Here is a 16,601-nt window from a genome sequence, read left to right as displayed (position 1 = left end):
TTTCTTGGCAAAGATACTGGAGTGGTTTACTGTTTCCTTCTCTAGCTCATTGTACAGATGAGGAAACTGAAGCAAACAGGGTTAAATGACTTGCCCAGGGTCATTTAACGTTTCTGAGGTCACATTTGAACTCAGGTCTTCTGGACTTCAGGCAAGCACTCCATCTACTGCACCACCTACTTGCCCTATAGATTGAATAAGTGTATAGGGTGTGTTCAGGGAAGACTAGTACCTCTGGTGTGAAGGCTGCCAAACCCTTTTCAGGGTTGCTTCCCATCTTTGGTGTCTACCTTATTTACCCAGCTGTTACCTGTGGCTCCGAGAAGCTGTACATACTCAGTGGCTGCACCCTGGTAAACCATTTTGGCAGGTGGGCTAAACCAGGTTGAGGGTAATCAATGGGTGTCAAACCCGAGATGTCTAACCCAAGCCTGTGAAGACTCCGCCTGGCAGAATGGGCAGATGAGAATGATTTGTTCCAATGGCTATGAAAGTGGCTGACGCAGGTGCTATGGGGCACATAGAGCTTGATTAGACGTTGAAGGTCTTCTGACTGGACTGAAGCAGCGGTGGAATTCGGCAGCCCAGGTGTCTGAGCAGCGTTTCAAGGATCACACTGCTCACCTCCTGGTGTGAGGAAGGGGCTAGAAAAGATACCTTAAAAATTGTCTGCCTCACCCAACCTTGATCTGCTTATTACAGCAGGTGGGGATCCCACCCTGTGGTTGAAACACAAAAACACGTCCAAACTTTTGCAAAGATGACTCCACTCGCCATTGGTACTTGGAATGTGCACATGCTCATGGACAGCGAGAAATCCAGGAGACCTGAAAGATGAACAGCTCTTGTTGCAAGAGAACTTGGCAAGTATCATATCTAAATAGCAGCCCTGATTGAAACAAGACTGGCAAATGAAGGCCAGCTTACTGAAGTCAGAGCTGAATTCACATTTTTCTGGAGTGGCCACAGTAAAGGGGAGTGCCGTGAAGCTGGTATATGTTTTGCAGTCAAAACTGACCTAGTCAACAAGCTTGTATGCCTACCAAAAGGAGTGAAGGATAGGCTCATGACGATGCAGTTGCCACTTGCAGGAAAATGCCACACCATCATCCTCAGTGCCTATGTTCCCACCATGACAAAGCCTGATGAGGTCAAAGAAAATTTTTATGAAGACCTGGAGACCCTTCTCATCAATGTGCTTGAATAGAAAAGAATATACTTTTTTCTCAGTGGTACATAGCATCTACATTGAAATGGGAATAGAAAGGAATATACCTTCTTCTCAGTGGTACATGGCACCTACACAAAAATTGATCATGTATCAGGGCATAAAAACCTCGCAACCAAATGCAAAAAAAGCAGAAATATTAAATGCATCTTTTTCAGATCTTAATGCAATAAAAATTACATTCAATAAAGGGAAGTGGAAATATAGATTAAAAATTAATTAGAAACTAAATAATCTAATCCTAAAGAATGAGTCAAAGAACAAATCATAGAAACAATCAATAATTTCATTAAACAGAATGACAACAATGAGACAACATACCAAAATTTATGGAATGTAGCCAAAACAGTACTTAGAGGAAAATTTGTATTTCTAAATGCTTACATCTATAAAATAGAGAAAGATCAGTGATTGGGCATGCAACTAAAAAAAAAAAACCTAGAAAAAGAACAAATTTTAAATCTCCACTTAATCACCAAATTAGAAATCCTGAAAATCAAAGGAGAGATTAATATAATTGCAAGTAAGAAAACCATTGAGCTAATAAATAAAAATAGTAGTTGGTTTAATGGGAAAAAAACAATAAAATAGATAAACCGTTGGTTAATTTGATTTAAAAAAAAAGAAAAAAGAAAACCGAATTACTAGAATCAAAAATGAAAAGAGTGAATTCATCACCATTGAAGACAAAATTAAATCAATTATTAGGAGCTATTTTGTCCAATTATATGCCAAGAAATCTGAAAATCTAAGTCAAATGGATGAATATTTGTAAAACCATAAATTGCCCAGATTAACAGAAGAGGAAATAGAATATGTAAACAACCCCATTTTAGGAAAGAAAATTGAACAAACCATCAGTGAGCTCCCTAAGAAAAAAACTCAGGACTAGATGGATTAACAAGTTAATTCTACCAAACATTTAAAGAACGATTAATTCCACTACTATGTAAACTATTTGAAAAAACAGGTAAAGGAAGAGTCCCACCAAATTCCTTTTATGACACAAATGTGGTCTTGATATCTAAATCAGGAGGAGCAAACACAGGGAAAGAAAACTGTAGACAAATTTCCTTAATAAATATTGATGCAAAAAATATAAATAAAATACGAGCAAGGAGATTACAACAATATATCACAAAGATCATATACTGTGACCAGGTGGGATTTATACTGGAAATGCAGGGCTGGTTCAATATTAGGAAAACTATCAGCATAATCGACCATATCAATAACAAAGCCAGCAAAATCATATGATTATCTCAACAGATGAAGAAAAAGTTTTTGACAAAATATATCACTAATTCCTATTTAAAAAAAAACACTACAAAGCATAGAAATCAATGGAGCTTTCTTTAAAATGATAAGTAATATTTATTTAAAACCATCAGCAAGCATTTTTTGTGATGTGGATAAGCTAGCAGCCTTCCCAGTAAGATCAAGGGTGAAGCAAGGGTGCCCATTATCAACATAATTATTCAATATTGTACTAGGAATGCCAGCTATAGTAATAAGAGAAGAAAAAGAAATTGAAGGATTAGACTAGGCAATGAGGAAACAAAATTATCATTCTTTGCAGATGATATGATGGTATACTTGGAGAATCCTAGAGAATCACTTAAAAACTGGTTGAAATAATTAAGAACTTTAGCAAAGTAGCAGGATATAAAATAAACCCACATAAATCATCAACAATTCTGTGTACTACCAACAAAACCCAGCAGGAAGAGATAGAAAGATAAATTCCATTTAAAATAACTGTAGACAGTATAAAATACTTGGGAGTCTACTTTCTAAGACAAACCTAGTACCTATATGAATACAATTACAAAACATTTTTTACACAAAGTCAAATCTGAACAATTGGAAAGATGTTAATTGCTCAAAGGTAAGCTGAGCCAATATAATAAAATGATGATTCTACCTAAATTAATTTACTTATTCAGTGCTATATACTAAATGACCAAAAATTATTTTATGGAGCTAGAAAAAATAATATCAGAATTCATCTGGAAGAACAAAAAGTCAAGAATATCAAGGAAATTAATGAAAAAAAATGTGAAGATAGCCTAGCTATAGCAGATCTCAAACTGTATTATAAAGCAATAATCATCAAAATTATCTGTCACTGGCTAAGAGATAGAGTAGTGAATCAGTGGAATAGATTGGGTATACAGTACACAGTAGATAATGACCGTAGTAACATGATGTTTGATAGATCCCGGTTTTGGGGACAAGAACTTACTATTTGACAAAAATTGCTGGGAAAACTAGAAAGCAATTTGACAGAAGCTAGGTATAGACCAACATCTCACACCATCTATCAAGATAAGGTCAAAAAGATAAGGTACATGATTTAGAGATAAAGGGTGATACCATAAACAAATTAGGAAAGCATGGAATAGTTTACCTATCAGATCTTATGCTAAGGGAAGAATTTATGACCAAACAAGGGTTAGAAAACATTACAAGATATAGGTAGTTTTCATTGCATTAAATTACAAAGGTTTTTCACAAACAAAACCAATGCAGCCAAGATTAGAAGGAAATCAGAAAAGGGGGGGTTTACAGCAAGTTTTTCTGATAAAAGCCTCCTTTCTTAACTATATAGAGAAGTGAGTCAAATTTATAAGAATATAAGCCATTCCCCGATTGATAAATGGTCAAAGGATATGAACAGGCAGTTTTCAAATGAAGAAAGCTTCCTATAGTCATATGAAAAAAATGCTATAAATCACTATTGATTAAAGAAATACAAATGAAAATAACTCTGAGGTACCACCTCACACCTATTAGATTGGCTAATATGATTAAAGGAAAATGACAAATATTGGATGGGATGTGCGAAAAATTGGGAAACTAATGCATTGTTGGTGGAGTTGTGAATTGATCCAACCATTCTGGAGAGCAATTTGGAGCTATGCCCAAAGGGCCATACAACTGTGCATACCCCTTGTCCAAGCACTAATAGGTCTGTAACCCAAAAAGATTTTTAAAAAATGGAAAAGGACCTTTTTTGCACAAAAATATTCATAGCAGCTCTTTTTGTGGTGGCAAAGAAGTGGATACTGAGGGGATGCCCATCAACTGGGGAATGACTGAACAAGTTGTGGTATATGAATGTAATGGAATGCTATTGTGCTGCAAGAAATGATAAGCAGAATGCTTTTAGAAAAACCTGGAAAGACTTGCATGAACTGATGCAAAGTGATGTCAGGAGAACCAGGAGAACATTGTACACAGCAATATTTTATGATGATCAGCTGTGAATGACTTATCTATTCTTAGTAATACAAAGATCCAAGATAAATCCAAAGAACTTATAATGAAAAATGCTGCCCACCTCCAGAGAAAAAAAACTGATGATGTCTCAATGCAGATTTAAGCATGATATTTTTTACTTTATTTTTTTTTGGGGGGGGAAGAGGAGGTCTGTGTTTCTTTCACAATGTGACTGATAAGGAAATATGTTTTCCATGACTGCACATGTATAACCTATATCAAGTTGCATGCCATCTTAGGGAGGGGTGGGGGAGAGAATTTGGAACTCAAAGTTTTTAAAAATGGGTGTTAAAAATTGTTTTCATATAATTGGAAAAAACGAAATATAAAAAAAGAAGAAAAAGAGGGGATAGGATGAAGAGTGCCCAACAAAGGGTTAGCTTTGTCAGGTAGGGCCCCCTTTTCATCCAATACCACAGTGTAGTAGCATGTAGTGGAAGGAAATGTTTGAGTGATGTGAGATGAGGAGGAGGGATGACAGAAAACAAATCGAAGTTGAAATAAGTAGAAAGATGCCTCATAGTTTTTCCTTGGAAAGGCAAGGAAAGGAGTTGGTAGAGTTAGATTGGGTAGCTAGGTGGCACAGCAGATAGAGTGCTAGACTGAGGTCGGAAAGACTCATCTTCCTGGTTCAAATCTGGCCTCAGACATTTATTAGCTTTGTGACCCTGGGTAACTCATTTAATCTTGTTTCCCTCAGTTTCCTTATCTGTAAAATGGGTTGGAGAAAGAAAATGGCAAACCACTCCAGCATCTTTGCCAAGAAAACCCCAAATGTGGTCATGAAGAGTTGGACACCACTGAAAAATGACTGAACAACAACAAAAATAACAACAAAGAATTGCGTTTTATCATACATCCAAAGGCAGCAAAAACAAACAAACAAACAAAAACAAATGTACTTTCATGAGTCACTTAAAGTTGTCATATTAAATTTCTCATGATAAGCATTTGCAAAAAGACCAAAAGGAAGATATTTACAGGCTATTGCAAGATATTTTGCAGATGGTGATAAGAGAATATCTCTATATAGACTTCAATAAAACCCTCAGATTAAATCAAAATAGACTTAAATAATCATTGACTTCAGTTCAAGATGAGCACAACAGAGAATGATGACAATATGTTGGGGGGAAAATGGTTCATGGGTAAGAAATAAGAAAGTCTTAAGTCTTTAGAATATTCTATAATTTCATATCCCTATATTATGAATGTTTTCTTTAGGAAGAGGATATAGAGGCACTGGACATGGCAAGCCCTAAATAACATCACAGAAAGTCAAATTGATTATATTTTAACAGACCAGCAATGACTGGTTCCTCATGTGGGAATGATTTTCTGAATCAATTCTTCTTGAATAGCTAACTCATTAGAACAAAAGTGAAAATCAATATCAAATTACAAGAAGAATAAATGTGAGATATGCTAAAAATTACGTACCTATATGATATACACTTTAAGCTGATTGACCTTGAAAAATGGAAACTGGATAAAAGAACAGATATTAATGCATTTCCTAAAGAAGTTTAACCCATATAAATCAATCACTGTAAGAAGGAGAGCAAGAAAGCCTAAAGACTACTTCAGCCAGAAAATACCTGATCTCCATTTAAAGCAGCTAGATTTGGCAACCAAGAGAAATACAGACTTAAAATCTATTTTTTTTTTAATTTTTGGGGGGGCTAGGCAATGGGGTTGAGTGACTTGTCCAAGGTCACAAAGCTAGTACATGTAATGCGTCTAAGGCTGGATTTGAACTCAAGTCCTCCTGACTCCTGGGCCAGTGCTCTATCCACTGTGCTACCTAGGTGCCCCCCAATTTTATTTATTAAGGCCTAAGGAAAATGGTGGAAGATGTTATTACTTCATAACATAGTGAGAACCAGTGGAGGACAAGCTAAATTCATAGAAGGTTTGGTTTGAGACAAGATCATCCTGAGGACATTTAGTGATGAAACTGGGAACATGCTGTCAAGATTTCTATAACAAATAATTTTTTTCCATAAATGAGTACGAAGCAATTACATTTAGACTCTTAACATTGCAATTCTTTGTGTGCTGCGTTAGCAAGCAAAATGCCAATAAAGGAAACAAATATGAGAAGGTCTTCTGCACTAGGGCAAGAATACAGAGAAGTGCTTGATTTATGCTGTAAGTGACACAGCTGTGGTGGAATTGAGGCATTAATCCACAAAAATATTTGCAATCCAGGGGATATTCTCAAGGAGGATATGCTGTGATTGATTGAGATAGAGTGGAAGTAAAGTTCATGGAAGCTGATGGAGGTTGATGAGTTTGGAGTCCAGTGTTAGAAATGACATCATTAAAAATACTGGATTCCCCAAAGTCAGGTTGGTCGGGTTGGAGTGAAAAAGAAGACTGTTATCTAAGTATTGACGTCATTGAGAAATGAAGGGGAGAGAGAGAAAGAGAGAGAGAGACAGAGAGAGACAGAGAGAGAGATCTAGTAGTTGGTAGATTACAGCAAGAAAGATCTAAACAAGGTGATAGGATTGGATGATGTGAACTTCAAAAGAATAAAGATTGCTGACTTTTGGTGGCAGAAGCCAAGGAGTGTTTGAAGGGCTCATCTATTCTAACTTCCTAACTAGTGAAGGTACCTTCTGACACAGTTATCCAACTTTTCTTTGAACACTCCCAGTGATAGGAGCTCAGCTCCTCATGAAGCAACCCATTCCATTTCTGGTCATCCTTAATAGATAGAAGTTCTTATGCTGAGTCTAAGATTTTTCCTCCCTCTGTTTTCACCCATTTGGCACTTACTTCTGCCTGAAACTATGGAGAATAAACCTAATCTTTCTTCCACATTATAGCCCTTTAAGAGGAAAGGTATTGCATGTTCTTTCAGTCTTTTCTAGGCTAAGTGTCCTCAGTTTCTTTAACTACTCAGGTGATGTGTTTTCTAGATCCTTTGATATCTTGATCATCTTCTGGGCATACTCTACCTTTTTAGTGCTTCTCTTAAAATGTGACAGGTAACATTAAGGTGGCAGCCCAAATATATTTTGACCACAGAATATACAAGGGGTTCCAAAAGTCTTAGTTCCGTTGTAAACTATTATCAATTTTAAAAAGCACTAAGATCCAGTATTGAACTTTTTTTTCCTGCCTTGTTTTATTAATATTAGCCTAATAACACATTAGGGTTCTTGGCATCCAGATCATTCATATTGAACTTGCAGTCAGCTGAAATGAATTAGTCATTTTCTTGTGAATAAGTTGACCTCCATAAGTACACTGATACACTTGATTTTTTTAAACCTAAAAATAAAACATGACATTTATCTATATTATATTTCATTCTCTTAGATTCAAATTCAAAATCTTGTGATTCATTGTCCTAGACTGTCAAGATTTCTTTGGGTCTTTATTCCATTATTTAACACATCAACTGTTTCTTTCATTTTAGTTATTTAAAGATTTTATAAGCATGCCTTCTAAATCTTCATCTAACACTTTTATAAAAATAGCATCAAGTCTAAAATAGAGATGTGGACATGTCCCTAGAGATTCCAGTTAACAATCAACACTCTTGGTATATGGTTGTTTAACCATTTATAGCTCTACCAGATATCTTTTCTTTCCCTTTCTGCCCACCATATTGGTTTCTTTAATACATCAACCGATTGTACCCCACTGAGATAATTTGTGATTGTGTTGTTAGAATTTAGTTTTCTAGATAATCTTACATAAGAATTGCCAGCGTGGATCTGTGTAGCTCTATGTTTTGTCTTTGGCAATGACAAATGACACCAAAAATAGAAAAGTTATATGTGTTATATGTGCTAGATAATATCCTAATTTCCTTTAAATACCCATTATTGATATTATCTATGAATTTATCTAACTTTTTTTGGTGGGTCATTTATATATTCACCCCTTTCTGTTTCTTGGTTAACTACACCATAAGTTTATTATCTGTTGTGCTGAAGTAGTATTTGCTTTTACTTATTTTAAACTTCCTTTTTTCAGACTTTAAGAAATGTTTTCTGGTTTTAGAATAAACCGCCTGATGTGAACTGTTTATGACCCCTTGCCACACATATTGATGAATATTCTTCACAAAGAAAGGTAAATTACAGTTCTGGATCTGAGGGGAAATGTATCATTTCTGTTACAAGACTAAGCATTAAAAAAGAATCTGTAGTGATTTTAATTGTTACTTTGCCTTTCAGGGAAAAAAATTAGGAGAGCATTTATTCAGTGAGGTGATTAGAAACCACATCCTGAAGGTGTTCATTAGTTATGATTAAGAAGGTTTTTGGGGCTATTAGTTCTGTTATTACAAGAAACAGGTAAAAATGAAAGATTTTTGAGAGAGAGAGCTCACTCCATGTAAGGAGGCATCTCTCTGCTGACCAAAATCCTGAGGCAATATACCAAGCACCAAGCACAGTGGTAGGCAGTATATACATATTCCATGGTTTAATGAATGTCCGCATTAGAAAAATGGAATTTAGTTATTTCATATCTTACCCTGTACTATAATGTGGCTTATACTACTGTTTTTATGATAAGATCTCTGAAGGTTAGAATATATTTCCTATCATTTGATTGCATAATGACACAACGAAAACATCACACTGCTGAAATGCTTATGTAGGCAGGTATTTAGTGAGAAAGGAAACATGACTCAGGCTTTCTGACTCAGCCTTTTATTTCTATTTAGTTAGAAGGGAATTTCACTGAGTATTGCAGAGAATGTAGGGAACTGAAAACCAGCCAGTTAGTTCCCGTTTTCTTTTTGTCCTTGAAGATCTGACTATTGTAGATGAATACATGGAAATACTGCTATCTGTGCCCTTGAGTGCTATTCCCAGGTCAGTGAGTCAGAGACAGTAGCCTTTTAAAATTTTTAAGCAAAAGAAATTATGTATGGTTTTATGTCTGCTAAACTTGATATATCAGCTGAATCATTTAGAGGCAAGTTGGTGATTCAGTGGAAAAAGCACTGGGCTTGGAATCGGGAAGATCCAGATTCATATTCTGCCTCAGACACTGACTAGCTATATGACCATGGGCAAATCACTTACCTCTCTGGGCCTCAGTTTTGTCATCTGTAGAATGAGGTGGTTGGACTTAAATGGCCTTCCAACTCTAAATCGATGATCTTATGATTTAATTCTACTTTATAGTTTCTGTCATAGAGAAGCTCAACTGTGTTTTCTATTAATTGCAATACCCATTGATTCTTGTGAAAGAGACAGGAAATAGCACAGAGGAGTTTGGACTATGGTAACTGATAAAGCTAAGAACAGAACTCCCTGGTAGTCTTCGGCTAATGATTTATCAATTCAATTAATTGAAAATCAGCAAATGTTGCCCTCACACTTAAGCTTACCTTCCATCTGCTCCATATGTCTCTCATTTGTATCTCACTATTTTCATGTGTGTCTCCCTCATTACACTGTAAGTTCCTTGAAGGCAGGGATGATTTTTGCCTTCCTTTGTATCCCTAAAACTTAGCACAATGCTTGGCATGTAGTAAACACTTAAATGTTTGTTGACTGACTGAATAGTGTATATGGTGTACCTACTAAGTAGGTAATAGGCAAAATGTAAGATGTACCAAAAGGGAATTCCCTATGGATAGTAAAATATAATGTTTTAGGTTCTAGATTATTCTCCTACCAGCAGGCTTTTATTTCCAAGCATATCATTGTATTTTCCAAAAGAACATATAGATGTGGGTTTTTTAACCTTTCTCTTTTTTATAAAGACCATTTAAAACAGAATGCTGAACAAAAATGTAAATTGTTTCTTAGCAGAGATACCTATCTCTTCTTCTACATCCTTCATGAATTTAATGATCAGAGTGATGAAAAGAAGAGAAAACTATGACCCTGACTGTTATTTTATAGATAGAAATCTCCTTGTTGAAGGAAGGACCTTTCAGTGTTTTTAATTTATTAATCAGTTATAATTTAGTGGCTAGTTTTAGCCTATGGTCCAAGTAAAGATAATTAAAGGCCCTATTTTGCCCTTTTGAAACATTTTTTTTTCCTTGAGGGCATTGGTCACTTCCTTCTTATCAGAGTCCTTTTCTGAAACTTCACGTGTGTGGCAGCAGGGTGGCCTTCTTTTAAGGGATGTATACATGAGTCAGAGCAGTCATTGTGTCAGTATAGGATGCTGGTCTTCCTGAGTTGGTCTATGGGCTATGAAAACACTGTTGTCTACTAAAGTGCTGTTCCATCCTTTGTACCAGAGTAGCATCACCAGGAGGATACTGGCACACTTTAAGAAGTAGTTTTTTATGACAACAATTAATTTGAAATTGTTGAAAACTATACATTTTCTCAGATGTGATCCAGGTTGGATTCAGCCTGATCAAATGTAATGCAATTCTGGGCCCACCTGATTTTTTCTCTTTTTCTTTTATCCAAGGTGTATATATGGTAGTAGAGTACTTAAATAGGCTGCCTGTTAGATTCTATGTCACGATCTAGGCATATTATTCTTTACCTGCTTTGTCTGTTATGAATGGCTAGGTTTTTTATGTCTTCTAAGTAAATGTTTTATGTGGAGCTCAAAGCAATTAGAACATTGTTGTCTAAAATAGGATCATCTTTATTGATAAGAAATCCTTCTACTATTTGGACTTTAGATAGGACATTCTCTATCAAACAGGCAAACACGTTTGGTGAACCTTTCTCTTTATAATAATATAGACTGGTGTAATAGAAAGGGAGCTAGTAGGAGTCAGGAGAGATGTGGGCTTGAATCCTGAGACTGGTACTTCGTAGCTTTCTTTATGACCATGGGAAAATCACTTCATTTCTCCAAGTCTCGGTTTACTCATCTGTAAAACTAAAATAATAATACCAGTAGTCTCTAACCTCCTTGAGTTAATGTGAGGATGAAATAAAGCAATGAATGTTAAGTGTGATGTGAACCTTAAAACACTATGTAAATGTCATTTATTATTATCATCTATGATCACATCACTCATAGAATCCTACATGTTTTTGGTCATCATGCAATAGACACAATAGGAGTTTATATCTCTAGGTCATTTGTGTGATTAAAGTTGTGTCTGTTTTGGAAAATTGCCATTAAAATATTTCTTTTTTCCTTTTCATATTTTCATCAATGATTCCATCTGTGTGAGACCATTCTCATAAACATTTTTCTAGAGATGACAAAGGCGTATGATTCACAAATTGCTGAGCTCTTCTTGGTTGTTTTTTTAAAAATATTACTACCTATAATTTTCCTTTATTATTTTGGATTTTTCCCATCTTTGAGATATTGAAAATTGATTCCTGAGTGCCTTTAAAATTGTGTCACCTCAGATCAGGGTTTTCTTATGTATTTGGTCAGATGTGCCTGTTCTTCTTAACTTTATCTTCTTGAGTGTCATTGCTTTGTGGTTGTTCAGTTGTTTCAATTTATGACTCTTCATGATCCCATTTGGGATTTTCTTGGCAAAGTTACTGGAGTCGTTTGCCGTTTCCTTCTCTAGTTCATTTTACAGATGGGGAAACTGAGGCAAACAAGGTTAAGTGACTTGCCCGGGGTCACACAGCTAGTAGGTATCTGAGGCCAGATTTGAAGTCAGGTCTTCCTGACTCTAGACCCAGTGCTCTATCCCATTGCTCTACCTAACTGCTCTGAGTGTCATTACTACTTCTCACAAATGTACTATAGACATTTGAACTCCACTTAAATGGTGAAATTCAAATTCTACTGTGATTATACTATTATCACTGATAAGAGTTCATTACTAAAAAATGTGAGCAGATCTGTATCACTTTACAAATATTTTTTGTTCTTCTTATACTTTAGTCTATGAATGCTCTTGAGATGATCTACCTCGGTTTGGTCTAACACCAAACTCTGTGCAGTATTGTTTTTCCTTCACTGATTTTCCTTGTTCATTTTTTGGGGGTGGGTAAAGGGGTAAGAGTAGAGTAATATTGGGTATAATTTTAAAATAATTTTTGTTGATTTTTTTTCTTTACATCATATTTCCTTAAAGGTTTCCCTCCTCCTCTTGGAGAGCCATCTCATATAATAAATAGCATTTTAAGAGACAAAAAAAGAAGAAGAAGAAAAAGAATCAGCATAATTGATCAATATGGGGCAGCTAGGCGGCACAGTGGATAGAGCACCATCCCTGGAGTCAAGAGGACCTGAGTTCAAATCCGGTCTCAGACCCCTAACATTCACTAGCTGTGTGACTGTGGGCAATTCACTTAACCCCAATTGCCTCATATTAAAAAACAAAAGTAACTGATAAATACATTAAAAAAGCCTGAAAATATGTGAAGTATGAAATACTTATAGACTTCCTACCTCTTCCTGCTCATATTTTTTTTTTCATCAAAAATCATAGTTATTAGCAAAACCAGAACTCTGACATCGTTTTGTTTTTTTTTTTGTTTTTGTTTTTTACTGTCTGGTACACTAATCTAGATCAGCAGTAGGTAGACTGTAACCCAGGTACCACTCAGAGGCAATGCTCAGAGGCATTGTACCATATGCAACAGTATTTTTCTTTTCTTTTCTTTTTATTCTGAGCCCCACGCACCAAACAGAATGAGTATTTCCATATATATAGTAAGAGAGAAAATTAAGATTGTATATGAAATGGCCAATCTCAAGGCTTTCTAGCTTTTCTTTTTTAAACACATGATAAATTCAACATCTGACTTTCAAAAGTGTCCTGCTTGTCTGTGATTCTTTATAGCTCCCTTCCGTTCTTTTCTGCACATTTAAAAATGTATTAGCTAACAGTGGTATAACTCTCTTTACATATATCATCATATATTTGAATGTGGAATCACAGTTGATCCTCACAACAACCCCACATTATAGATGCTATTATTACCCCTATTTTATAAGATGAGGAAACTGAAGATAAGATAGGTCAATGACTTGCCCAGGATAAGGAAGTATCTAAGAAGTCAGGTCTTCACTACATCAAGCTGCCTCTCACTGTTTTTCCTTTCTTCATGTTTTTCTTCTCCTTTTTTTCTCACTTCTTTCTTCCTGTTTTTCTACTCCCTTTTTCGATATGCCTGGTACTCGCTGCTCAGTGCCTGACATGAATCTGAAAACCAGCCCAATTAAGAGAATCTCATCACAAAATTGGCTATAGGGCAATGGACTTTTTTAGCCATAACAAATCTGAGAAACTGAGTCACAGAGGGGTTGCAGTTTGTGTTGCAAAAGAGAATATTCACACTGGTTAAGTGCTAAAGCCTCAAAGTATTGATTGATCATCATCTCTTCCTGGGATCTTGCCTAGTATGCCAAACTGATCTGAGCCATTTCTCATTTTTATCACTGACTCATAGCTTTGTCAGATTTGCAAGATACCAAGCTGAGAAGGACAGCTCACCCAAGATGGGTTACAATGATGAGCCAAGTAAAATAAGATGAAATTTAGTAAGGATGCAAATATATTTCCATGCTTGTGTTCAAAAACTCAACTTTGTAAATACAATAGAGAGAAAGTATAGCTAGACAAGCAGTCACAGTGAATATCATCTATGGGTGTTAGTGTACTATATGTTCAGTGTTAGTTGGCAGTGTGACATGGCTACACAAAAAGCTAATGCTATTGTTGGCTGCATTGAGAGGCATAGCGTCCCAAGCACAGGAAGTAATGGTTGCTATGTACTTGCCCTAATCAGGCCACATCTCCAGTGATGTGTGAAGTGCTTGGGACAAGCAATAATTCTGATGTGGCTTCATTTCATGATATCATATGTTTTTCCTTTAATTGGATTAAGTTGTAGAATCTGACTTTGACCAGATCAAACTAGTTTCCCCACCATCAGTTAGTTCTCTGGTTGTTGAATGCTAGATTTCATGCATACAGATGTGCTTCATTGTTTTCTTTTGTTGTGTTTTTATTTCTGTGGTTTTAAAGAATGGTTATGACTCCAAGAAAACATGCGAAAGTTGTCCTATCTTTCCTGTTACTGTAGAGGGCAACACCATCCTCCCAGTCCCTCAGGTTCACAACCTAGGAGTCATCCTGGATTCCTCACTATTTCCTACCCCCCACATCCAAGTTGTTGCCAAAGTCTGTTGTCTTCACCTTTGCAAACATTCCCCCTTTTCTCCTCTGACACTGCTACCACTGTAATATAGGCTTCCATCACCACATACCTGGATTACTGCAATAGCCTGCTGGTGGATCTCCCTGTCTCAAGTCTTTCCCCACTCCTCTCTATCCTCTATTCAGTCACTAAAGTGACATAAAGTATGCTTAATATCCAATGGGATGAAAGTATAGTTTAGTGATGAACGAATGTTTATGTGTCAAAATCTTGTGAACTCAGAGCCAAGTGATCACAGCAAAAGTACTTTTCATGTTAAATTTTTTAAAATATGCAAAAATTATATATGTACATATATAATTTATTGTATGTAAATAAATTTAATTACTTAACTTGGTCCCAGTTAATTTTGCACACCACTGTAAAGAGCTGTGTTCATTTCTGGGCATCCCTTTTTAGAAAGGATACAGGCAAGCAGGCTTGACCATGTACAGAAAGGAGAATATGCCAGAGAAGGATCAGCTGAAGGAGCGGGGGCGTTTAGCTTAGAGAAGAGAAGGTAGGATATTCAATTAAATGATTCAACAAATATTCATTAAACATCTGCTGTCTGCAAAGTGCTATGCTAGGCAGTGAGCGTACAAAGACAACATGTGATGACGATCTGAAGTATTTAAGGGGCTATCATGTAGTGTAGTGGTTAGACATGTTCTGCTTGGCCCCAGTGTTGGGAGAACCTGGAGAAAGTTGCCAAGAGACAGATTAAAACTCAGGTAAGGAGGAAAAAAACCAACTACCTAACAATTAGAGCCATCCATAGCAAGATAAGATGCGTGAAGAGATGATAGTTTCTCCCTCACTAGAGAGAGTTTAGGTCAGCCACTTGTCAGGTGCAACACTGATGTGGTTCTTGGTCAGGTACAGGCAAAACTAAGTGGCCTCTGAGTTAGTTCTCTCTCTTCTATGATTCTGTGAGCCATTCTTTGGTGCCTAGACATTGCCAGGTATTCACCAAACCGAAGAATTGCCTGTTTAAGAAGGTAACTGGTCACACATGTTAGGCTAGTGGGGAGTTTAGGTAAATCTGTACAATATGAAGAATAGTAACCCACCCCCCCCCGCCCAACACACAGACCTCACCTGAGTGAACGGCCTGGAATAGCTGCTTTGTTTTTAGTTTCTTCATCTTGACTGTGGCCTCTCACTAATATGCTGAAGCATTATGAAAGTAATGATAGTAAGAATGAATAAAACATCTTAATGTGAATGGGAAGAAATGCTAAAAAAAAAAAACCTTCATTGTAAAATATTTAATGGGATAATTTTGTGTAATTTTTTTTATTATATAGATGTTTTCCTCTTTCAAAGAGATCTTTTTTTTTAGTAGAATAACCTATAATCTGACTGACCAACACGTAGCTGTGATCTGAATCTTCCAAAGGCTCATTTGAAAAATCTGATATATGAGGGAGACAGCCTAATGTGTATGTTAACTATCCATTCCTTTTAGGTTCTTTAAGCTATTTGTCATTGGATTGGGGTTGCTTATGAGGAAACAACATGCCTGGACCATATTATCTTTACTCTCCACAAAAATGTTTTTCCTAAGTTAGAACTTAATATTATTCTATTAGAGTCTGTGTGTATGTACATACATATATTCATATAAGTGTATGTGTGGTATGCATGTATATATATATGTGTATATGTATATGTGCATATACACACATATATGGGATTGATATATGAAACTCCTGCTTGAAGAACATCGCTATGTCTTTTTCAAAACTGTAATTGAAGATGTCCTTCATGTCAGTAATTTCTCTTACGTAAGGCAATAATTCCTCCTACATTTAAAAGTCAAGGAAAAGTTTGTCTCTCCCAAGAAATTATGTGGTTTTTTTAATCAGAAAATGAGCATGAACTCTGTAACCCAACGTGTTTCCATTTTTGCCTTACTTGCTGGGAAGCTCAGTACTAAACTGAGTGCTCAACTACAATAATATTTCATGTCAAGTGCCTAGTGATATCTATTCTGGTTCCCTTCAAATGGCTTT

General features: G+C 36.0%; 1 protein-coding gene across 2 annotated transcripts in view; it reads left to right on the top strand.

Moving 5' to 3' along the window:
- The window catches only part of COMMD1 (copper metabolism domain containing 1), a 250,030-nt gene that overhangs the window by 147,125 nt on the left and 86,304 nt on the right, over window positions 1-16,601 (top strand). The window contains exon 3 of one of the 2 annotated variants that reach the window (XM_027865384.1): window positions 8,531-8,602. The exons of the other annotated variant lie outside the window; for it this stretch is intronic. Within the exon in view, the coding sequence (XP_027721185.1) occupies window positions 8,531-8,560 (30 nt within the window). The 3' untranslated portion in view covers window positions 8,561-8,602. The remainder of the gene's footprint in view (window positions 1-8,530; window positions 8,603-16,601) is intronic. 2 annotated transcript variants of the gene reach the window in all.

The sequence above is a fragment of the Vombatus ursinus genome, unplaced genomic scaffold, assembly GCF_900497805.2.
Source record: "Vombatus ursinus unplaced genomic scaffold, bare-nosed wombat genome assembly UNPS02014778.1, whole genome shotgun sequence".
Lineage (NCBI taxonomy): Eukaryota > Metazoa > Chordata > Mammalia > Diprotodontia > Vombatidae > Vombatus > Vombatus ursinus.
This window is presented reverse-complemented; position numbering and strand designations above follow the sequence as displayed.